The sequence below is a fragment of the Microtus oregoni genome, unplaced genomic scaffold (assembly GCF_018167655.1).
Source record: "Microtus oregoni isolate MIOR12 unplaced genomic scaffold, Mior012 000024F_ref0000369, whole genome shotgun sequence".
Classification (NCBI taxonomy): domain Eukaryota; kingdom Metazoa; phylum Chordata; class Mammalia; order Rodentia; family Cricetidae; genus Microtus; species Microtus oregoni.
Window position 1 is genome coordinate 17,726,705 of NW_024543083.1, and position 24,965 is coordinate 17,751,669.

General features: G+C 47.9%; 1 protein-coding gene across 1 annotated transcript in view; it reads right to left on the reverse strand.

Moving 5' to 3' along the window:
• Positions 1 to 24,965, reverse strand: part of Spaca7 (sperm acrosome associated 7) — a 31,651-nt gene that overhangs the window by 1,014 nt on the left and 5,672 nt on the right. The window contains exons 2-6 of the mRNA XM_041673569.1: positions 22,926 to 22,982; positions 18,252 to 18,362; positions 17,293 to 17,409; positions 15,232 to 15,303; positions 7,639 to 7,737 (exon numbers count right to left, since the gene is read on the reverse strand). Coding sequence (XP_041529503.1) covers positions 7,639 to 7,737; positions 15,232 to 15,303; positions 17,293 to 17,409; positions 18,252 to 18,362; positions 22,926 to 22,982 — 456 coding nt within the window. The remainder of the gene's footprint in view (positions 1 to 7,638; positions 7,738 to 15,231; positions 15,304 to 17,292; positions 17,410 to 18,251; positions 18,363 to 22,925; positions 22,983 to 24,965) is intronic.

Sequence of the window (24,965 nt, forward strand, 5' to 3'; positions counted from 1 at the left end):
TCTACATCAGTTCTCACAGCCACAGCTGTCACTTCCAGTTCGGAGGAAAGACAGACTTCGCTCCAAGGTCACCATGGTGGTCAGGCGTGCAGGTTACACTGTGGGGGAGCTGGGGCTGCCTCGAGGGCCCCTGCCAGCCATGCCCTGCCTGTCCACCTGCCTGAGGCCCGTGTTTGCTTACAGGGTGTGTGATACAGGACTGCAGAGCCACCCTTTGTAATGCTCCATTGCCAGTGACTGTAATCGAGCTGAGTGTCACGTGGGGACTTCAACTAGAAAACATTTCTCAGCCACTTTGAACGGGATGGCTTTTTAACCTGCCTCACTGGCCTGACACTTCCAGCCTTGGAGACGTGGATGAAAATTTGTTCCATAGGGAAACAGTGCAGCTACTTCTGCTGTCAGGGGGTTCTAAGGACGGGAGACACAACTGCAAAACATCTGGTATGGTGGACATGGTGCGTGTCCTGGGAGAGCCGTGGGATCCTATGGGGTACAGCAGTTGCCTGGAGATGGTAGGCAGAGCTCCCATGCCAAAGGGCAGCAGGCTTATTCTGGAACTAAACACGAGTAGCCATGGACCAGAAACCCCCAAGCACCATGTTCTAACATGCTAATTGTTTTGTGAAAGTTTTACAGAAACGAAACCACGGGGACTGCAGAGATGGTGCTGAGGTTAAGATGAGCGCTGCTCTTGCAGAGAACCCAGGTTCCGTTCCCACCACCCCATCAGGTGACTCACATCTGTCTGTAACTTCAGCTCCTGGGGACTCAGTGCCCTTCTTCTGGCCTCTGTGTGCACTACACTCACATGAACGAACCCACAGATGGAGCAACATATGCATGTATGAATGTTTTCAATATTAAAATTAAGCGTGCTGGCAAGTGATATGTCGGTTTGACACAAGCTAAACCTATCTGAGAGGAGGGAACCTCAATTGAAAATAACCTCTGTGAGATGGGGCTGTAGGCAAACCTGTAGCCTGTAGGATGGGGCTGTAGGCAAGACTGTAGGGCATTTTCTTAATGCTCCACAGAGGAGGGCCCAGGGCATTGAAGGTGGGTAGGACCATCCCTGGGCTGATTGTCCTGGGTTCTATAAGAAAGGCTGAGAAAGCCATAAAGAGCAAGCCAGTAAGCAGCACCCCTCCATGGCCTCTGCATCAGTTTCTGCCTCCAGGTTCCTACCCTGTTTGCATTCTTGCCTTGGCTTCCCTCAAAGGACTGTGGCTGAATATGTAAGCCAAATAAATCCTTTCCTCCCCAACTTGCTTTCGAGCATGGTGTTTCATCATAGCAATAATATCCCTACCAGGACAGAAATTGGTACCAGGACAGTGGGGTGTTGCTGTGACAAACCTGACCATGTTGTTTGTGGGAGGACAGTGGAATGACTTTTGAACTTTGGACTAGCAAAGCCACTGGGTACTGAGAACTCGGTGATCTGACCTGTAGGAGCTTGGAAGAAGGGAATGTTCAGGGCAGTGCAGATGGAGGCCTGGCTTGTGAATTTTCAGAGGGAAGCAAAGACTACCAGGCCTTCTGTGTGAAGAATCTGTGGTGTCAGGTCAGCTGGGGCTGAAGAATCAGCCATGATTAATACGAGTCCAGAGCCACTGAAATAAAACCTTTGTGTTACTTGGACAATGGATGCTGGTCAGCTGGAGCTGAGAAATTAGCGGTTATTAAGAAGAGACCAGCATTGTTGGTGAAGTCTCCTGGGAAGTGTTTCCTGAGAGTCGGCACCCAGAAGCTGTGCTCCAGAGGCAGCTAGGGTTGTACCTCGTGCTGGAAGCTAAACGAGGTACTGGTTTTGAAGGCATGAAGGATTTGGGGAGAGCAGCTGAGGCTTGGCCTTGTGAGAAGCTACAAGGCTATTGGTGAAGATGCAGGTGGAGTGGCAGTTGAAGCCCCAGGATTCTAGGGGTCATGGAGAAAAACTGAGCCTTTGTACCATGAAGAGAGCCCAGGAGAGGCCATTGGTGAAACCGCAGCCGGGTTTCAGCAGATAATACCAGCATTTTGGAGACACCAGTACGATGGGATAACCACCAAGAACAGCAGCAGCCGTGGAGTGGAACCAGCCAGAGCCTAGAAGACAAGCTGTGTGCTGCAGAGGGAGAAGTGACCCAAGTCCTTTGGAGTCCAGAAGATCGTGAGTGGACACTGAGTTATTTACACTGTTGGAGTTTGGTTTTTCTTTCTTCAGTTTGTGACTGCTCCCTGGTTCTTCTCTCTCAAAGTAGGAAAGTAATTTAGTTTTAATTTTACAGGAGCCCACAGGTGAGAGCTTTCAAATTTTTAAAAAGAGATTTGGGAGTTTTACGGAGACTTTTGATTTTAAAAGAGACTAGCTATTTTTAAAGAGACAACTATTAAGGTGTTTGAATTTATAAAGTTGTGGGACTTGGTTTGTAAAATATTTCATAGTATGATTTTTTTTATTAGTGTGTGATCTTGGGGATGAACAAGAAAGGAAATGTTGTATCTTAACAGAGATGTGCTTGTGTGTCATGATGTGGGATTCCCTTCTGTATGCTATGAATATGTTTTATTACCATTGGTTGTCAAAGAAGCTGTTTTGGCCAGTGGCCTAGTAGAGTAAAGCCAGATGGGAAATCTGAAGAGAGATATAGAAAGTAGGCTGAGTAGAAGAGACACCATGCAGCTGCCAATGGAAAATGCTGCCAGTCGCCAGCCAGAACTTTACCAGTAGGCCACAGCCTCATGATAATACATAGATTAATAGAAATGGGTTAATTTAAGATGTAAGAGTTAGCTAGAAATATGCCTAAGCTATTGACTAAACAGTGTTGTAATTGGTGTGGTTTCTGTGTTATTATTTGGGTCAAGTTGACAGAAGGTCAGTTGTGCTGGCCAGTGTTATGTCCACCCGGCTCAAACTAAAGTCACCCGAGCAAAGGAAACTTGAGTTGAGAAAATGCCCCTATAAGATGGGGCTGTAGGCACCAAGCCTGTAGGGCATTTTCTTAATGATCCGTAGAGGAGGGCCCAGACCTTGTGGTGTGGCCACACCTGGGCTGGTGGTCCTGGGTTCTGTAAGAATGCAGGCAGAGCAAGCCGTGAGGAGCAAGCCAGTAAACAGCACCCCTCCAAGGCCTCTGCATCAGCTCCTGCCTCCAGGTTGGGTTCCAGGCCAGTTTGAGTTCCTGCCTTGGCTTCCCTCAGTGAACTCTAGATATGGAAGCCAAATAAACCCTTCCCTCCCCGGGTTGCTTGTTTCTCATGGTGTTTTATCATCGCAATCGTAACCCTAAAGGATGAAGAAAATAGTAAATTAAGACACTGAAAAACAGGGGCAGGGGCTGGAGGGACGGCTCAGACATTAAGAACACCTGTTACTCTGGCAGAGGACCTGGGTTTGAGTCCAAGTATCCAGCTAGCAGTTCACAACAGTCTAACTATGGTTCCAAAGGATTTGGCTCACTCTTCTGGCATACTCATGACACACATACATGCAAGTGTAAATACCCGTACCTTTAAAGTTAATAATAAAAATGTGAAACACACTGGTAGGAAGTGAGGATGTTTCTACTATCAGCCTCAGACGCTCTCTGATGACGTCATTAGCCTTAATTGGTGGAAGGCAGGGCTCAGTCTGTTCCAGAAGGATTACCTAAGTCACATGGATATGATATCAGACACAGAAGTGGACAGTTAAGGGGACTGAGGATAATTTGGCTCCCAACCTGTAACATTCCAGCTCTCCACAGTCAGCCCATCAGCCTAGTAGAATGTTTAGTGTAGGTTAGCCCCCAAAACACCAGTTCATAGCAGCTGGTAAGCAACTAACCATATTGGGACAGGGCAGGCTGAGATGCCACTGGGCTCCCATGGGCAGTGACAGGGCAGGCTGAAGTACCACTGGGCATGTCTTTTAACCCTGAAAAAGGGAGGGTTGGGAGCACAATGAGAAGGGTCTTCCCAGAAAGAGGTTGTGAGCCTCTTTCTGTTCGGCAAAAGTCAGGAACAGAATGCCTCCCATCCCCACCCAGCCCCACTGATGGATTTGTCTCTGTGGGGGTCGTTTCCAGGTCCCTGGAGATGCCCAAACTCCAGAACATGAGAAAACTACATTTGAAGAAAGAGGGTGAGGGCAGCTGGGGCACGGCACCCACCTATCCCAAGTAGCAGTCTTCTTTAAAGAGACTGATCCTCCAGACTTCACAAAAGATACCTGCGTATCCCCCAGATACTGGTGGGCACCCTTCCTGGGACCACTGGTGTGACCTGCCATGGTGGTGGGGAAGGCGGTGGCAGGAGCCAGCTGGCCACGTTGCATCCCGAGAGAGATGTGTGCTGGTGTTTAGTTCACTTCCTTCCATCTGGTCCAGGCCTCCACCCCAGGGCATGGTGCTGCCCACACTTAGAGGGAATCTTGCTTCTCCACTGAAGGCTTTTCTGGAAACACCCTTGCAGATGTATCCAGAGCTATGTTTCCATGGTGATTCTCAATCCAGTCAAGTTGACAAAGACGAACTGCCACAACCGTGAAGACATGGAAACCCATCCAGACCTGTAGTCATCCATGGTGCTAAACAGACCTGGCAAAGCTGCTGCCCATGCAGCCTGGACACTGGTTTGCAAAGGAATTGCTACATGCCCGTGTGGTAGATGAGTGTGTGCAGCTAAGCATGATGAGCGAGGCTTTGCTGGCAGGAGGAGCTGAGCCCTGGAAACGCGATTGTATCTGCATGTCATCGGGAGAGGATTTAACTGGTAAAGGCACATATCCTGATGGTTTTGAACTTACAATGTTTTGAGTTTATGATACACACCCAGCAAAAACTGTATCTTGAGTTTTGGTATTTTCCCAACTCTCTAGAGGCACGGGGACCATGGGACCCTGATATAAAAGCCTTCAGTGCCCTGTCTTGCTCAGCTGTGCTGTGCAGGAGGTAGATTCTCCTTCCCTCACTAACGATGGTTTGGGAGATGGAGCATGTCATAAGTAAATCAGACACTATCTGCGCTCTGTTTTGTAGTCAGTGTTCTCAACCAACCGTTTTGCTGCCTTTAAAAAGAGTTGGTTAAGCCGAGCGGTGGTGGCGCACATCTTTAATCCCAACACTCTGGAGGCAGAGGCAAGTAGATCTCTGTGAGTTTGAGGCCAGCCTGGTTTACAAAGCAAGTTCCAGGGCAGCCAGAGTAGTTATGCAGAGAAAGCCTGTCTTGAGAAACCAAAAGCCAAGAAGAGCCATTTGGAATCCATTCATACAGTTAAAGGAGAAACCTAAAATAATGACATCACACGGGGCCTTTTGATCCGATTTTCCTGGGAATCACGTGTCTTGCTCCAGAGCGGGAGAGGAAATCTCCCTCTGGTTCTGCATGGCTCCTACCATTATTCCTAGGGATGTTGGTGTCAGTGACAAATTCCCAGCAAAGCAATTGGTATCAGGTCCTCCACTGCTCTGAGCTGCCATTTCCCTCCATGTTCAGCTCTCCCCACCTTGTCAGCTTGACCTGCAGTGGCAGCACAGATAAGGGTGCCCTTCCCTTCTTCCCTGGGTGCACCTGGCCTGGATTCCAGCCACAGCAGCCTCAGGAAGATTGAGGATGAGAGCTGCTTTACGAGAAGTTCTTGGTCCATGGCGGGCAGTGAGCGACCCCGGGGAGATCTCTTCCTTTTAAGAGGTGATTTAGGGCTCCCTCATATGAGCCAGATAAAAAGAGCATCACTAACAAGAGAGAGTCTCTTCTCTGGGCGCTCTCCACCCCCGCTCACTAGGTGTGGAAACAGCCAGGTCTCATGAGTTGTCCTTTGAACACTTTTTCTTTCATTATCTGTAACTACTAGGCCAATATAGAGCTCCATGTCTGGAATGGTGGACTGGCTTGTAGCTTATTATTCTGCTGAAAACAGAAGCTGTCTGTCTCTCTGTCTGTCCTCACACATTAGCCTGTCCTGGAACGTTAGATTTTAGCTCCATGTGAATGCCCCCCAAGAGGATCAGCTTTGCATCTCTGCAGCTCTCAGAGGAGGCCCAAGAACAACCAAGTTTTAATAACACCGAGATGCGACATTTTGCCCTGGTTTGGGTGTCACTGCAGAGAGGCTTTCTCCTGCCGATGGTAGCTATACTCTGGTGTGATTAGAACGCAGATGTGGAAAGCCGGAAGACGGTCTGTGGCGACTTATGAACAAGGCAGAACCCTGCAAAGGCATACCCTTTAACCCCACATAACTCAGCTTAGGCTTACGTGGAAAAAATTGTCTTTTATGAATAGATAACAACGAATGTGCGCATTCCCTAAGCACGAGTGGTGTGGAGCTTGCCAGTGGCTCCAGCATTTCTAACGAGCTCAGGAGCGCCTGCGCCACGCTGTCCTCCTGGGCTTGGTCCTCTTCTCCTAAAAGATGCTTTCTGTTTGGAAAGAGGAGATTTTCCTAAGAAGATGTGCATGCCTGTCATCCCTGCTGCTCCGTATCCCGTGGCTCGTGGGCAAGACTGAAAACAAACATCCCAAGCTTCCCGCGTGGGTGACCAGCTGTAGCAAAAGAATTTCTGGGCAGGCAGGGTCTCCACCTGCAGAATCAGAAGCTTTGCAATTTTCTAGGGGTCACTCTGGGGCTCTCAGGGATGTACAACAACCAGATGGCCGTCCTCCCTGCCTGCCACTCAACTATCCTTGGCTTATAACCAGATTGAGGGACCCCATGGGTTATGGGCCCCTATACTGGAAGGATAGGATTTCTTGACAGAAACCCATGACTTTGGGGTTCTGTGGCATCCTTTGTGAAGGGTGATGTTTATGAAGCTGGAGGAGGTCTTTAGGGGTTCTGATGGAAGGGGTTGGTGGAGACATCAAGTCTCTCCAAAGCTATTGCAAAATCCAAATGAGCCCCCAGAGACTCTAGTATAAGGGACAGGGTCTTACAGGCCCAGTGGGAACTGACCAAGTCTAAGAGACTCTGTTGGATTGTGAAGTTAGTTAAGAGGGTCTTTGGATATCCACCAACCTTCATCACCTCCCTCTGGCTGTTATCAGATGTGGCCCCTCCCCCAGGAACAGGCAAATAGGACCTGAGAGCCACTCTGAAGCCAGGCTCTGACTCACGGCCTGCAAGATCACTAAACTCCATCTTGACACCCAGGAGGGAGCTGAAGTTGCGCCACGTTGAGTACCCAGAGCTACAGCTCAGGGATTGGACCACTGGCCAACATCTATGTAAGGTCCTCATCACGGCCACGCTGGAACTCAAACCCAGATGTGTCGCCCCACTATCAGGCCAATTCCTCACAGTCCGCGTGGGAAACATGAAAGAGGGTGGGATGGGGCTCAGTCCCGAAGGGAGGACTCCTTCCCCTGAGAAGGCCCAGCAGATGTGCTGGTCACAAATGGGACAGGCATGGTGGCAGGGACCATGGTATGAGTGACAAGCACTCTGAGGTCCTAACTGTTTCTGGGAGAGGGAGAACCACACTTCTGCTTTGGCTGAGGTGGGAACCCTTCAATGACTTGGCCTAGGACCCCTTAATTTGGACTTGTCCAGGCAAATACCCATGCAAAACCCCAGCTTATCCAAGAGCTGCTAGGAAGAGCCTCACTGGCAAGTGACGTTCTTAGTTCACCTCTGCCCAGCAGAGGACCTGCAGATTTGGGGCCACTTGCCTCTTAGTTCCAGGCTGTCTTCATATCTTCCTATGTTTTGAAGGATTCTGTCCAGAACGGACACTTTCCTGTGCTTATCATTGTTCGAGCTCTTCTTTTCTGTGGAGAAAAATATACCGTGATCAAACTTTGATTTAAGAAAAAAAAACCAAAACAGAATGTGGTGCTTTTTCTCTTTAACTTCAGAAACTGAACGCAGGCTAAGTATTGAGTTCACCGGTAGCATTAATGAGGCTCTAGATTTGATCGGTAGCAACATGAAAACAATTTAAATAGAAACTTAACTCCTAAGATCCTCTGAGAAAAACGAGAAAAGCCACGGCAGTTGAAGAGCCTGGATGCTGACTCTGTAAGCTATAGCATGACCTAGAAACAGGGTCTTTGCAGATATAATAGATTGGAGTGAGGAGAAGCACGATGAATAAAACTCAGGGAGAGAAATAGGAGCTCAACCTGAAGATCCGAAAAGCAAAGCAGTCAGTCACTGGCTCTTACCTCAACCTCAGGCCAAAATGGCGATCCTGCCTCCAGGAATCTCAGAATGAGACTGTGTTGAGAGCTGTTTCCTCCCATTTTATAATCCTCTCTAGGGCTGGGATTAAAGATGTGCACCACTGAAATTAAAGGCATGCACTGCCCGGTTTCTATGGCAACTAGTGTGGCTGCTGGGATTAAAGGTGTGTGTTACCATAACCTGGTCCATAAGGCTGACCAGTGGAACTGTTTTACTCTCGGATCTTCAGACAGTCTTTATTTATTAAAATACAATTGAAATGCCACTACCGTGAAGTCTTAAAGAAAAAGCTTGGCCCTACTCCAATGTGACCATGTCCTTAGAAAAATGGAAGACCTGAACACAGACACACATGGAGAACGCTGGGTAAACACAGGGCAAAGCCACAGAGTACCAGGAATGTCCACCAGGACGACCAGCCCCATCCATTCCTGCATCTCAGACTTCAGGCTCTGAATTCCTGTGAAGTCAACCACACGGTATGTGGGTGTTTGCTAGGACTACCCCAGGACACAGGCGTGAAAGATCAGCCAGCCATGCTGCAGACAGTGAGTCTAGTGATTGATTCAAATGTGGACAGGACTCCGTGTGGTCCCTACATGTGGCTGCCCCATCTTCAGTGTCATGACAGAGGCTGTCACCATTGTAGGTGTCTCTGCAAGATGGCTTCCCGGGCCTCACAGTTGCCCTGGATCTCGGTGGCTCGAGAGCTGGATGAGTGCACCCCCCACTTTCTCTGGGTTCAGGTCACAGTAAGAAATTCATGCTGCAACCACATTTGCTCTCCTACTGCCGAAACAAACACTCCATCAGTATGTGCGTTTTTTGTTTTTTGTTTGTTTTTTTATGTTGGAACAACTTAGTAGGTTTTATGAGCCATTCCTGGGTAGAATCAGTGTGGGAAACTGCCAGGTGGTGCTGAGAGAAGTCACCTGCTCTGGGTCTCTGGGAGAGGATGACTTGCTACTGGGTGGGTCTCCTTATCTGCGTCCTTCTGTTCTAGTTGATGCTGTAGTTGCCTTCAGTGGCTGTGGAGGGAGGCTGTCCCTTGGCTGTGTCTCCTGTCTTCACCCAGTGCACTGTTTCCTGACTGTTCCAACAAGGCTGTGTGCACCTCACAGGCACACGAATGACACATGGCTGACACCCAGATGTCCTGGAAGAGGGCGGAACTGTAGGTGAAGGCCTCGGACTGTTGGTCGGTTATCTCTCCTTCATGCCAGTGAGTCTGGGAGCCTTTCTAGGCTTGTCATGTTCTCACAGAGATGTCTCTGCCTGGCCTTTAGCCAAATAGGCCCTGGAGCTCTTCATGCCCCTCCGTGTGCGTGCTTGCTCATTCATTCATTCATTCATTCATTCATTCAGTGACCTGTGCTGTGTCAGGGACTCAGGCGGCAAGGAAGGGTTTCCTGCTCCCGTAGGAGGCCATTTTCACAATGGACACACACACCTGAGGGTGGCAGGCTCGTTCCTGTCCCCAGGAATTCAGTGGCCCTGACCTCCACCCGACAACTCTCTTTTAATTTTTAGGAGCAAGCTAAATTAGGAACTGTCTTACTGCTTCCATTTAGCTTCTTCTAAAAATTACAAGGTGTGACTCGGGCTGTGGGAGGCAGGGGAGCCATAGTGATCGCCAATGCTGGGCTCAAGGAAGGCTCCAGATGGGGCTGGAGGCTCTGCCTCTTTGTCTCTCTTTCACGAAGGAGGGTGTGGACCACAAGGTCAATTTCCTTTCCGTTTTAATGCTACCTCCAACCCCTGGTGTCACCGGGCATGTGCCAGCCCTCTGGCCTTCTATCATTTCACTCAATGAAAACAGTCATCCCCTGAGCTGTCCAAACACCCAAGAGTCTGGCATTCCATCCCTCTAGAGGGACCACCAAGTCTCTCTGGGCTAAAGGAGAGGAAAGCCATGGCTTTGGAAGCTGAAAGTCTTGTCTTAGGCCAGAGGGAAAGAACAGCAGACTATCTGCCTTCAGGTTCTTCAGAAGAGTAGTTCCTGGATGCCAATTGGTACCCAGGCCCAAAGATGCTCGTGTGGCACTGTGCACAACCGGGTGGTTCTCTTGACTCTCGGAAGACATCCGGATGATTTATAAGTAATAATATGTTACAAATATTATGAAAACACTTTGCTGTATTTATGAGGCAATCAGGACAAGAAAAGGGCCTGTGAGTGTCCAGTACAGAGGACGTGGGGGGGTGGATTTTTGATCCCCAGTTGGTTGGATCCGCTGATGTGGAGCCTGAGGCCCAAGGATGAGGAGAACATTATAATGAATAAAACAGTGGCTGAGAATCAAGGGGAGATCTCGCCTAGCCACACTGCCACAGGCTGTCGCGGGGACAACTTTGTGTGATCACTTTATCTGGGGGAATCCTTGTTAGGGTATGTCCCCAGATCTACTGTGTCCTTCCTCATCTCTGCATCTACTCTCACCTTCCCATTCTTCCTCCGCCACCGACAAAGCTTCCAGGTGATGGAGCCTCTTCCTCAGACCGCGCTTAGAGGACGCACTTCAGCCGGTCTGACATTCTAAGTCAGTCGCTCTGTTTTCTTCATTGCAGTACCTTGATATTTTATGTCTTCAATTCTTTTCTCACACGTATGAATGATTTCAAACATTTTAGTACAAACATTTAATGCTATAACTTTTCACAGAAGCCGATTTCTCTCCTACAAATTTCAGCATGACTTTTCATTTTTATTCAATTAAAAATATTTCCAAATTCCCCTTTTGATTTCTTTACCCAGTGGGTCATTGAGAAGCGTGCTGTGTAAATTAGCAAATATTTAGACAATTTCCCCACGTCTCTTTACATCGTTGACTTCTCGTTTATTTCTGTCGTGGATGGAGAATGTTTTTGGTATGCTTTTAATTGTTCTAAATTGTTTGCTGCTAGTTTCATAGCTGAGACGCCACATGTGCTCGTGAGTGTCCCATTTGCAGCTGTGAAAAATGAGATACTAAAGTCAGAGAAAAAAAATCAGACAAGCATTATTGATGCTTGGATTTGTAGCTGCCAGCCTGCTGGTTACTTTGTATTTGCCTGATTTTGCCTTTCTTCTCCTCCTCCTCTTCACCTCCTCCTTCCTTTTTCTCCTATTCCTCCCCCGTTTCCTAATCATTGTCCTCCTCCTCCTCCTCTTCCTCTTCTTCCCTTCCCCTGAATTGTTTGTTTATGATTTGATTTAATCTGACTTGTTATAGACGCCTTGAACCATTAGTGCTGACTTGGCCTTTCTGATCCATCGCTAACTCACTCCTATCTGCCTTGATGCGGTTATTGTTGTTCCGTGTGCTAGGACCTTAAAATGGTTTGTTGCTGCTCCCTTGTGCTGCTGGGGACATGCATTTGTTTTGAATATTGGTTACTTTTACACATTTCCCCCCTTCATCCCTCTCTTCCTTCCTTCTTCCCAGCCCCTCCATCCCACTTCCTTCTCTCCTTTCCGACTTTTCTTTCCCGCTTTGGCGAGAGAGTGCTTTATCAGAGTGCTTGTGAGTAACAGGCACCATGTGTCTTTCCGGCTACATTTATTTACCTATTTTTGACGCTTTCATATCTGTGCACTCCACATCTCGGCCTCCCTCTTATTATTTCTAATTCCACAGACCTGCAAACAATGCTTATTTTGGCTTTCATTGTCCTGAAAAACCGAAAGATGCTGTCATTGGATTCACATTTCCACGTCTCAGTGACACTAGCCCAGCATCCCCCAGAGAGTGTGATTTCTGACGGGAAGTTTGGTATGCTGGTACAGAAGCACAATGAACCTACACAACACACATGTAACATCATGACGGAGCTGTGCTCAGCCATCAGTCACACCGTGATAGAAATGGCTTGTTAATTTATCCTCACAATGGTTTCCATGGAATGTAAGGCTCATGAGCGTGCTCTGTTCTCAAAGAGATGCTGAGCAGTTTAGAAGGACATGCATACAGCAATTGTGTTTATTGGTTGTCCATGGAGACTCTAGCTGCTCCTGCAGCTAAGCAGCTGTGAGCTCTGGTTTTGTGCACGTGGGTGTACAAAAACATCTTCCAGATTGCTCCGTTCTTTTCAGTGCGTGCACAGAAGTGTAGTTGTGGTACTGTACGACAAATGGCTCATATCCTGAATGTCTTCTCAAGTACAGCACTGTTTCCCACCGTGGTTCTGCCATCTCGCCCCCTCACAGACAAGGCATGCTGTTCCTTTCCTCTGCAGCTTTACCCACACTTGCTGCTGTTCACCATGTGGGTGGCAAAGATGACACCTTGCTGAAATTTGAAGGAAATAATTATTTATATAGTGCACACACTTGTCAGGTTCCAATGCCTGAAATGGGTCCACAGCTAGAACCGACTCCTCCTACAGGACGGAGTGTGCTGTAATCACAAGCCGAGTTCTGAGCTCTGCGCCATTGTGAGAGTAGTCTTTCTTACTGTCCTACACATGGGACAAACATTCGTGAGCTTTCGGGGCTTTCCGGAATGGCTCAGTTGCTAGAAGAGCAACCCCCTACACACACCCCAGGTCTGAACTTGTGAGTTACTCCTGCTCTCTGAAAGATGGGTCCTAGTGTGACCACAAGATTCCACGTCTGGGTTCTTCACGATGATGAACTGTGGAGAATTTCCTGGGGTAGGATGCTTCTTGTAAAACACAAGTGCCAGACGCCGAGCATCCGTTCCAGCTTCCTGGACCATGTCCTCTCACCTTCAGCCACTGAGGTCTTCATCCCCGGGCTACTCGTCATCAGGTGGCAGCTTCCATACCAGGCGGTGCTGGCGAGAAGGAGCCTCCTTCCCACATCACCCTACTGCAGTTCTGTCCCCCATGTCCTGATAACTGGAGGTAGTGGTGCCTTTGCTAGTAGCTGCTGTCTACTGGTGTGTTTTCTTTGGAGGATTGTATATTCAAGTCCTTCAGAAGTCTTGGATTGGGCAGCTTGCTTATGCTATGTTTTCATTCTCTGAATGTTTTAGAAATTACCTCTTTATAGGGGATACGACCTGGAAGTTTTTCGGCCTTAAAAGGGAAGATTATTTAGTCTAGAGCAACACAGATTACTAAGTACAATGTGGTAAAGTGGAATAAGCAGACTGAAGAAGACAGACCTATGTGAGTCCGCTTATCGGGACACCCTCGAGAAACAGAAAGTAGAGCAAAGGGCGGAGGGGAGGGGAACCAAGGGGTTGCTATGGAGACGGTAGTGATGCTGGGTGTGCATTTTAACTGCGATACCCCTAAACTGCACAGTTAAAATGGTTGTGAAGGCAAATTCCACTATGGTTGTATTTTTAATGAACAAAAAGGCAAATGAATGACAATGTTGAAGAAGGAAGAAAAATTTCACAAGTAAAACAATCAGAAAGTAGAAAGAACAAGCCTTATGTCAGAGAAAGCAAGGTGGGGTCCCTAAAGCTTCAAGCACATAGCAAGTTCTTTATAGTCTTGAGTGCTGAAAGTCATAATGAATATAAAACATCCGTAAAAAAATCTATGTGTCAAATAATAGACACCACACTTAGGAAGTAAAAATCTACAAAAGTGTATCGAGACATATGCAGAAGACATTTGTATCAGGATAACAATATAAGACTCTCAATAGAAGAGTCAGAGAACAAAACAGTGTGGCCGACACAATAGAAGTCACAAACACGCGTAGAGTTCCTGAGGCGTGGTGACAGCAGGGTACAAATCTTCTTTATCACTGTTCATGGGACTTTCATAAAATTCATCGTGTGCTTGATGCCCATGGGGAATTCATATGGTAGTACTATTACAATGATGCACTCTAAACATGATATCATGAAACTGTAAGTTATTTTTAAAGCAACATTAAAAGACATTTTTATTAGAAAGCCAGTACTCCCAAAAGTAAAGCCAAAAACAGGTAAAGAAAACTCAACATCATAAAGGGTCAGTTCTTTTCTAAATAATCTTATAAAATGTCATACAATAATAGGAAACATACAAGCTAAATCATCTTACAAAATGCCATACAATAATAGGAAACATACAACCTAAATCATCTTATAAAATGCCATACAATAATAGGAAGCATACAAGCTAAATCATCTTCTAAAATGTCATACAGTAAAGTGGGAGGTGGGGAGAGATAGGAGGATATGCACCTCTAAAGCTAGAACACACCTTTATGAGACCCTCTGGCACCAAGATATTAACTTGTTGCACAAGTCAGGAAAAAAAAAAACCAAAAATGGCCACACATCTGGGGATTTGGTGTACTTTAAGTGCGGGTCTGCAAATCATGGGGATGAGGTGGTCTTTGAGCAGGTCATGCTATGACACATGTGCAGCCATATTTAAAGAGATGAAATTAAGAGCATGTTATGCCAATAAATTCTAAAGCAGTTAGAGACCACATGGGACCAAAGAAATGAAACAGAGAGCGGAGGGAACGGCAGCTTCTCTTCAGCGCTGGCTCTGGCTTATGCCATATTAAAAACAAGACTGCTTATTATGACAGAACAAAAGTGACAGGGTTTTGTTTTGCATGAAAAAAATACAAACATCCTCAAAAGTAACCCGATCAGGGCTGAGGAGGTGGCTCAGCAGTTAAGAGGGATTACTGTTCCTGCAAAGGGCCCAGGCTGAACTCCCAGCACAGTCACCTGTAACCCCCAGTCCAGGGTAAACAATGCCCTTCTCCAGACTCCAGGAACTCCCCCATACATGCAGGCAAAACACAAAACATATGGATAAAATAAATCTTAAAAACAAAGCCGACTGAGAAATTTGAAAAACTCATTTACAATGAGTATCACAGACTTGGTTTTGTTTACATGTTTAACTGTCTTTTTTTTTTAAAAAAATCACACTTCAAATTTGGAGAGGGAAAAAAAAACTCAAGAAATTGACAAAAATGAGACAATAATATGAACAGATTTCCAACCACAATCGGAGAGCGGCCTTTAAACAGGAAACAAAAAGCCATATTCATAACCAGAGAACCACAAATGAAAAGCAACCTTGAAGCCGCACCCCTGCCTCCCAGGCATGCTGTCTCCCCACGTGGCTCCCGTGTGGCAGGGAAGGGCAGTTACTGTGGGTCTTGTCCTCACCGTTTACAGAGAAGTGTGGATCAACCCTGGTCCGAGAACTGTGCTCACGGAGGTTCTCGACGGTACTTCTGTCTTTAAAGAAGAACATGAAAGAAAAAGGAGGGGGGGACATTTTCTGAATGGCACACCAGCAGACACCGGGAGTGCTTGTTTTAAAGGTTGGTTGCAATGCTACCACTATTCCCGAGTTTTGATCTGAAAATGAGTTAAGAAGCCACCGTGTGAAAGCCGTACATTCCCTCCTCCATCTTTTGACTCCATGCCTGGTTAAGAGTTGGTCCCACAGGCTGAGGGGGGGGGGGACTTAATTGGGGGAGGGGGAGGGAAATGGGAGGCGGTGGCGGGGAAGAGACAGAAATCTTTAATAATTAAATAAATTAAAAAAAAGAAACTTAAAAAAAAAGAGTTGGTCCCACAAATACATTTCCGAGGTATGAAAACTCCTACACTTCAGGCTGTTCACCATAGCCATTATCTGCTTGCAAATACCCTACCTACAGAGGCCTGAGGCTGTGTGAACTAAGGAGAGAAAGGCAGAGGAAGAGAAATGATGGAATGGATCCAAAGTTGTACATGGATGTCACCAAGCCTCCTGGCTTGGCTTGCTGAGCAGTGTCGCCATCCCTGGTTCTTGGTCTTTTAGGGGAACTTAACCTAGCAAAAAGGAGCTAGGCATGGGCAGGGAGTCACCAGATAAGCCCCAAGCACCTCGGGGGGTGGGCAATGAACATGGGAATGGCACTCAAGGCCAGGAATAGGAGGATGAGGTCAATGCAGAAGAAATGGCTGCAGCATCAGCTATAGTGGGCATCAGTGCCCAGCGTTAGTGACTGGGTGGGGATTGTGAGGAAATAAGGTAGCTAAGCAAAGGTGGCTGTGGCTTAGATCATAGTCCTGATTACTCAATGATACTAAGTAAACGAAGAATTACTGTTCAGCAAACACTGTGCCAAACCATCGGGCAGTTTGTACAAACCTCTGAGTGGGACAAGCTCGAGACTGGTAAGCACTCATTTTAAATAGAATGATGTTTGTGTTTGTACCATGAAACTATTACTTCAGTCAGTTCCAACACCAGAGGCCAGGCCTTGGAGGATCTGTGTGGGGTGTGGGTTGTAAATCCAGGGCCCAGGGCCCAAAGAGCTGTATAGTGGGCCCAGGGCTGTGTGTTAAAGACCTCCTCTGCCCCATGCCAGGAGCCACCAAGCTTTGGAGCCTTGTCTCGTTCTGTATGTCAGTCACACTTCAGAGTATTACATGTGAGTCTTACACACTGCACAGACTCTTTTCCTAGTCCTACCCTAATGTGATCTAAGCGTTAGGGAAAAACAACAACAACAACAAAACCTATGAGATTAAACATCAAGCTTCTGGAGCCATGGTGCACTGGTTCTTCTAGAAGGAGGCTTTTCCTGACTCCCAGGGCCATGGAGTCTTGCTTTCTCCTTTGGCCATAGAGGAGAGGTGCATTGGCTGGAAGCTTGCAGAGAGGCCTCTCTTCCACTCCTGGCTTCCACAGACCTGGGCAGAGACATTTCTGCTGGCTGTGGACGGTGAAGTCCAGGGCAGAGCTAAGGAAGCAGGGGTCCCTCAGCCTCAGCGCCAGGCTACTTAACTCAGGTGGAGCAGTCGTCAAGTGCTGTAGTGATATTTCATTTGTATTTTAATAAATAAAGCTTACCTGAAGATCAGGGAGTAAAACAGCCTCACTGGCCAGCCTTACAGACCAGGCAGTGGTGACACACACTTTTAATCCCAGCAGCCACACTAGTTTGCCATAGAAACTGGGCAGTAGTGGTGCATGCTTTTAATTTCAGCACTAGAGAGGATTGTAAAATAGGAGGGGGCAGCTGTCAGCCACAGTCTCTGAGATTCCTGACGCAGGATCACCATTTCAGACTGAGGTAGAGGAAAGAGCCAGTGGCTGGCTGTTTTGTTTTTCTGACCTTCAGGTTGAACCCCAGTTTCTGTCTCTGGGTTTTTATGAATCGTGCTACAAAGTGCATCAGATGCTGGCTCCCTGGTAGTCTCTGAGCTCAGCAGAGGCTAGATCATATTTACCATAATTGTCGGTTTTATCGGTTTTATCCTTGCTCATAGTCGAGGGTTCTACATTCTCCAGTAATTCATGGTAATTCTCGGAGCCATCTTCTTGGTAGTTTTCATCAATACCCATGTCTTGGATGAAGAAGATGGAAAGAAACAGGGAAAAGTTTTCTTGTTACAAACTTGATTGGGGGGTGGTATGGGCACTAATTTCTATTTTACAATACTGCGCTGGAAGGATAGCCCAGTGTTCAATTCCTAGTTGAAAATGTGTGTTGGGAAATTAGTATTTCACTAGTCAGGTATTATCTTACTACTGGGAGCCCAGTTGTTTATGTCTAGGCAGATGTGGAATGAGCAAACTCTTACAATCTTGTAACATCTGAACATAAAAAAAAAACCAAAAAACCTCCAAGGGCATGTTGAACCCTCCTGCCTCTGAGTGCCTCTCCCACAGAGCCTCAGGGCTTCTTAACCCCAGGCCTCTCCTTGCCGCTGTCCGTGACTATCTGTCTGCACAGCCGTGCAGTGTGGAAGCTGTGCTTTGCAAAGCCTGTGCTTTGTCTCTGTCTGCTGAGCTTCTTGGTTTGGGGCGTGGCATATGCTGACCTTGGTTTTATCTCAGCCGGTGTAGCGTGAGAGCTGTGTGCCCCTTGGAAGCCGTGGGTGAGCGCACCACGGGATAGGGTGTGTTAAACTCTAATGACCTGGCTCATCTGTAAGCCTGTGTTCCTGCAGTGGCTGGACCCCACGGACATGCTGAGCCTCAGGGTACGCATGGATGTGACTCCGAGGTCACCTCAGAGTGAAGCCAGCCACCCTGCCTCAGAGGGGACTCCCTCCTTGGTCTTAGGCCACAGCTGCTCTTACGTTTCCAAAGCTGGTTCCGGTAAATGCTCACATAAAGTGACGCCGTCAGCCCCTCAGATCTCTCTGAGTACAAGCGCGTAGAGGGGCGAGAAGGGTATACTTGCTTTTGTCCTTGGTTTGTGCTGTTGTTTGTATGGATACTTTGGTTGTTGCTGATGTTTCAGACACTGCCGATGGTGCGTTTGGCTCCAGAATCTCTTGGGCTAGAATTTCATCTTGAGGAAGTATAGAAGGACAGGTTAGAGCTGGTAAGGCGGGCTGCATGGTTGTGCAGTTAGCACTTGAGGCGCCCTGTGAACACTGTAGCTAGAAAAAAGAACTCAAGGAATTGGTGGACCCTCTACAGAACCTTGCATGGATGGTCATTGCCTCCCTAATAATTTCAGAGAAGTGGGTACCACCTGGATATCTCCTAAACCATGCCCCGATCTGTTGAATGGCCCCACACCCATGTTTTAGTTAAGTTTTGTTGTCTGAATGTCCCTATGTCCATGTTTTAATTAGCTTTGTCACCTCTGTGACCCACTATCTTAGGTGCAACATAAGGGGGAAAGGGGTAATTTTACTTCTAGCTTCAGCAGTTTCGGGCCATTGTGGCATGAAAGAAACTGCTTGCATGATGGCAGCCAGGAAGCAGAGTGAAGATCATCTGGAAGGAACTTGGCAAAGAGACATTCCTTAAATTCTTGTAACTCACAGCAGAGTTCCATTACATGTTAACAATCAATTCAAATTTGGAATCTACTGGCAGATTAAGCCAGTCTTCCTGCCACAGCCTTGGTGAGCTCACCATCTCTGGAAATGCCCTCTGACACAATACACAGAGGTGTGCTTCAATAATCCCCCAGGAATCTGCTGTAGGACACAGCCCTCCCAACAAAGCATCTGATAAGGCCACCATCTTCCTGAGGCCTGCTGGCTAGGAGCCTGCTGGCTAGGGGTCATTGCTCAGGCTTGTTGATTATTGACAGTCCCTCACTCTTGCCTCTGAATCAGCACCATTTGTATGCAATTCAGCCCTGATTGCACATGGCCTCCGGAATCCTGGGGGAGGCGTAGAGTATAAAGCTAAGGAAGGTACAGAAGGGGCCTCCATCTGAGCAGGAGAGGCCACCATCCATGCTGGGTGAAGACTTTCCAGTCCTGCCTGGGAGTCACCAGAGACTCCTGCTAGCAACCCCTCCCCCATGCTCCATAAGCAAACTCACTCTGCTCATTCATTCTCCAGGGTGAACTTTGATAGAACAGAGCTTTAGTCTGTGTGGGAAGCTTATGAGGAAGAGTTAAGACACTGTCTACCCGGGAAAGGAATATTCACAACAGCCTCTATCGAGTCAGTCTGACAGTTAAGATCACCCATAGCAAATATATCCCTTTGTTAACTTTACACACAAGCACACCTCCTTAAATGACAGCATTCCACAGTTGACCTGGCTCGTGTGGGTCTCCTGACGCAAATCACAGTGGTCTGGCTCCACAGGTCCCCATAATCTTTTCAGTTTCAACATGTCTAAAGTCTGAACGCAAAGACTCTCTAAAGGCTGCAGGCAAGTCTCATCTAAGTCTCCACAAAAAGGGACAAGTTGCTTCCAAATGCAGTATCACAGAGTACACATTCCCATTCCCAAAGAACAGCAAAGAAAAAGTGCACCAAAGCAAGACCAACATCTGGCAGGGGAAGCATGGAGTTCAGTAGATTCATGTCTGGCACGGGGGCAACTGGTGCTAGGTGAGCTCGAAAGAGCTTGGTTGTCCTGTCCCTATGGCTTGGCTGTTTGCAGTCTGCATGGCTCCTTTCTGGGGCTGTGTGTATTCGTTGCCTATGGCTTCCATTGACAAATATTCCATGTCCCCGGGTCTCTACTGCAGCTTATGTTTATAATCTCTTTTGCCCTCTTACAGGGAATTTGGCCCTGCTATACACGTCCCCAGCTTCTCAGTCTTTCCTTTGAAATAGGGTTGGAAGTTTCTATAAAACAGCAGCTCTTATATTCCATGTGTCTACAAAGCCCCATCATGTAGAAGAGGCCAATGTGAGCAATACAATCGGGTGCACATGGATCCTGGATACGTTGGCGTCTTAGGGTTAGGTGAGGAGCACCACGAAAATAATACTAGGTAGTACCTTCTCAGGCAGCCCCAAGGTGAACAGTGTGCCCCAGGGGCATTACTTCCTCCTGAGAAGAAGGTTTCGGTGAAGTTTGCCCTGTACACTTGAGCACATGTTGGATCTAGACAACTCCTACAAGGTGCTGGATGCATCAGGGGCCTTGGCTGCTTTTTGATAGTCATACTCTTTTCAGAAACCATGCCTTCCTTAGCCCCCACTTAACACAGGCTTTTCTGATTAGCTTGCAAACTTTTCAAGTCTTTCTGCTCGGCCCTTCCCCCTGGATCTTACTGGAAACCTGTCTGAAAGCACCCAGTAGGAGCCATGCCATAGCCTAAAAGTGGGACTGACGTACAATTTTCTTGGCTGGGTTAATTAGTTCATTACCTTTAACCCAGTTTCCCATAGAGCTGCAAGTCAGACAGACAAGTTCTTGATGAGAAAGTGGAAAGACTCCAGGGCAATTCTCACCAGGTTCTTCATATCAACATGAAGCTTCAGAAGCCTGGTATCTTGTTAGGGTTTCTAACTTTGCTATGATGAAACACCATGGCCAAAAGTAGCCTGGGGAGGAAAGGGTTTATTCCACTTCCACATTAGAGTCCATCCCTGAAGGAAGTCAGGACAGGAACTCAAGCAGGGCAGGGACCTGAAGGCAGGAGCTGATGCAGAGGCCATGAAGGGGTGCTGCTTAGCGACTTGCTCCCCATGGTTTGCTCAGCCTGTTTTCTTATAGAACCCAGGACCACCAGCCCAGGGGTGGCTCCATTCGCAATGGGCTGTGTCCCTTCACACTAACTACTAGTTAAGAAAATGCCCTAGAGGATTGAGCACAGCCTGATGTTACGGAGGCATTTTCTTAGTGGAAGTTTCCCCCCTCTCAGAGGACCTTAGCTTGTGTCAGTTTGACTTAAAAGCACCCAGCATTCCTGGCCTCCACCAGCTACATACCTATTGCATCCTGGTATTCTGACTTACCAACAGAATCACCCATTTAGCCCAGTTTATGTTATCCTACGCGTTCTCTAGTTCACATCTTCAACCTGTCCAATTTAAACCAGTTCCGGAGGCTAAGGAATTAACCATCAAGGTTTGTCATAGCATTGACCCCATGTCATTGATACCAATCTTCTGCCTTAGATTTTGTTCCTGGGACAAGTTACCCAACATACATGACTCAAGAGGGCAAGGTATCAGTCTATAGCTTTTGACAACATTGATTCTGGGCCTTTGGGAGGTCAACTCTTATGATGGTTAGGAGCACGTGACAGGAGTCACTTGTGTTGTGCCAACAGGGAGCAAATCAGAGCAGCAACAAGGGGCAAGATTCAGTGCCCAAGGACACATAAGAACATATTTCCTCCGACGAGTCCCATATTCCAGAATTCTGCCTCTCCCTTGTTAGGTTTAGAATCCATCTGTAGATTAAATCATTCATTAGTCAGAGCATCTGCGATCCATTTGTTTTGGGAATCTCCCCACAGGCACACCTAGAAGTGTGCTGTCCTCAGCGCCTAGATACCTCTTCCTTCCTACAGTAGAGCATCAGGGGTAGCCATCATTACTCATGCGTTAGAGGCTTGGTTGCCAGGGTGACACTATTGTGAAGTGACTGAGCCTTCAGGGAATGTGTAATAGGAGGCCTTTAGGTCAGTGGGGCGTGGCCTCTTTTTCCGCTGGTGTGCCCTGAGTGTTTTGCTTCACTACACATTACATTCATGACACATGGGCTTCTGCTACAGGACCAAGCATCCAGGCTAACAAATCATTTGACTGGAAGCTCCAAAAACTGAGCCCAAAGAATCCCTGTTCTCTTCATAAGTTTGTCACCTCAGATACTTTGTCATAGTGATGGAAAACTGGTTATATACACCCTCCACAACCAAGGGTAGAAAATCTGGCTCCAGGCATAGTCATGGTTATCCCTATTGTAATTTGGTCCCATCTCTGTTCCCTCATATGAGAGAGCATCGTGTCTTACCTAAACTGTGTTTTATTCACTACACTCTTCCTGTCTCTCCTATGAAGCCTCCAACATAAGTGTCCTGGACATAAAACCTCAGACTTGGTCTGCTGCTTTTCTCAGTCAGATAGAATCTCGGGTGATTTTCTTCACCTCTGACCTTCAGTGGGCCCTTCTGTAAAATCAGGGACAAGCTTATCTCATGGCTTTTATAAGGTACCATGTATGGTGTGGGACCACACTGGGAGCGGAACAAGCAAGCATCTGGAAGCAGCCTCCATCTCTGTAGCGTGATGCTTTTTGGGACCAGGGACAGCGCTGGGGAGCCGCCTGGAGCCCAGGGTGGACCTGCTTATCCTAGCGTCAGGAGCCTGGTCCAGACTGCAGTTAAAGTTGGTGTCCTTGTTACAGTCTTTGAGATATGGATGCCAGAAAGTGTAGCACTTTATGTGCACCCGCGCTCCATCTCCGCCGGACGGCTCTGGCCAGACCAATGGTACTCATACTGTATGTAGGGTAAATCTGCCTCTGATGTCGGTACTAAAGCTGCAGGAGAGGAGAACCTGACTCGGGACTCAGAGCAAGTCACCCCGATGTCTGCAGCTGGTGACAGGTTATTTGGGGGAAGGTCCCAGTCTCTCACCACAAACCGGGTTCTGTATTGGGAATCCTTACCAAAAACTTCAGGTGCATGGGAATCCTTACCAAAAACTTCAGGTATGTCTTCTGTTGTCGAATTAAGCGCATCTTCAGTAAGTGGACCTGGGAGTGGAGGGGGAGAAGATAGAAGTCTATAGTTTAATAGCATCCACTGATTTTTTCCACCCACCTCTCTGTGAGCGGGTAGTTGTAAGGGATGACCCCAGCCTGCTATAGAGGAAAGATCCCACAGGGAGTGCTGCTTCCCCGTGTGTGCTGAGGGAAGCCTCTGGGACTTGAGTTTCTCACTTGGAAAATGGGAAAGACATTACCCATGGGACGGCTGTGTGGGTGGAACCCATGATTTCCTCAAGTGCCCCATTAGAACCTCTCTCTTGGTCACTAGAGTGGTCCTCGTGGATGGTAAGACAGTGTCCACACCCAGGGACAACTCAGCTCTATCACAGGGACAACGAAGGAAGGGGGTCCTGTGCTCTGTTGTAGGAGGCAGTGCTTTGCCTCCTGCATGGCTGGTGATACTACCTGGGTGGCCACCAGGCTGGGGAACTCCATCCTGGGATCCCATCTGAGCACCCCAAAGCCCAGCTAGGCACACAGGGAGAAGCAGCCCTTGCCCCGCCTCTGACTAAGACTTTCCATGTCACTTTGTCCTGTGATGAGAAAACACCTCACAAGTGTTTTTCTCTGAGCCCCAGGTGACCATGCATGGTCTCTTGTACTACCTGAGGTTCTCAGGAGGAGGGGAGGGCCAGAGGATGGTCACCTCCTTCCTCCTGTGTGAGCAGAGCCCTCCACGGGGTCTGTCTGCTAGGAAGAAGTGGAGTCCCTGGTTAGTGAACTGAAGAGTTCTGGATGGCAGTTGTCTCCAGGGCCCAGGGCTGTCTTATCTGTGATGTCTGCTTCCTGATGGGCAGGAGGAGGGCGTCCAGGGTCTGGCTCTATCTGGGCACTGTGGGAATTCTGAGGACCAGTTTCCCCTCTGCAGCGTCCAGCACACACTTCCTCCTTCAGACGTGACCTCTGTTTATCTCGGGGTCTGTGCTGTCTCTTCATCTGATACATCCCTTAGTTTGAGCTCAGGGTTGGCCTCTTCTTCCAGCTCCCAGGTCCTGGGACCCCAAAGATGGCAAACAGGGCCACCGTCCCTTCCCTTTCTGAGGCGCAGAGCTGTCTGGGAGAACTGAAGTTGCAGCTAAACCAATGACAAAGCTGTTCTCAAAGGCTTTAATGATGGACAATCTGCATCCCAAAGTGCTCATCTGCACGGCTCAGAACAATGGGAAATATGTAAGGAGGTCTGTGCCGGTGATGACAATTGCTTCCCAGTGTGCTGACCTCGGTAAACCAAACAAACAGTACAGTTCTCTCCGCATGAGACATTAATGGATAATTACGAACGGGTACAGCTGCGCAGCACCAGCACTTTGTTAAAAATATTCTTTTCATCTCGTGTCTGTCCCGTAATCACAATGGAAGCATTGTGCAAGTCAGCCGTGCGCACATGCGTGGTATGTATGCTCATGTTGTCCATGCCTGTTAACGTGCATTGTCAAGTGTAGCTGCTCCACCGTGCTTTTCCTGTTGTCACCTCCTCCTGAGAGTCGCAGCTTCCAGACAGCACACATCCCCAAGGTCAGGACACTATGACGTCTTCCCAGTGCCCACGTCAGCATTCTGGCTCCATGAAGTCCACTGTTGCTTTCCGAGTTCACGCAGGTTAATTGGGTGAAAGAGAGACAGCCCTTCTCCATTACGAGGGTTTTTATCAACTTCTGTCCCTCCTCTCAGTGGCCAGCATGTCCCTGTGTGGGACCCACACACTGCAGCACACACAGCTCCTCTCCTGCCAAGCAGTGGGAATACCTCGGGCGAGATTAGTCTACCTGCGTCTCTCTTGGAGCAACGTGAAAACTGCTCTTTCACCGGCCCCTCACCTGAGGAAGACCTTGAGTGTCACATGGGGTGATAATCAGGTCTCAAGCTGGGAGGACCTTGAGAGTCACCTGGATTTTATCCAGGTCGTAAACTGGTTAAAAAAAAAAATCTTAGAAGTCACCTGGGTTAGATCTGGGTCTGAAGCTGGAG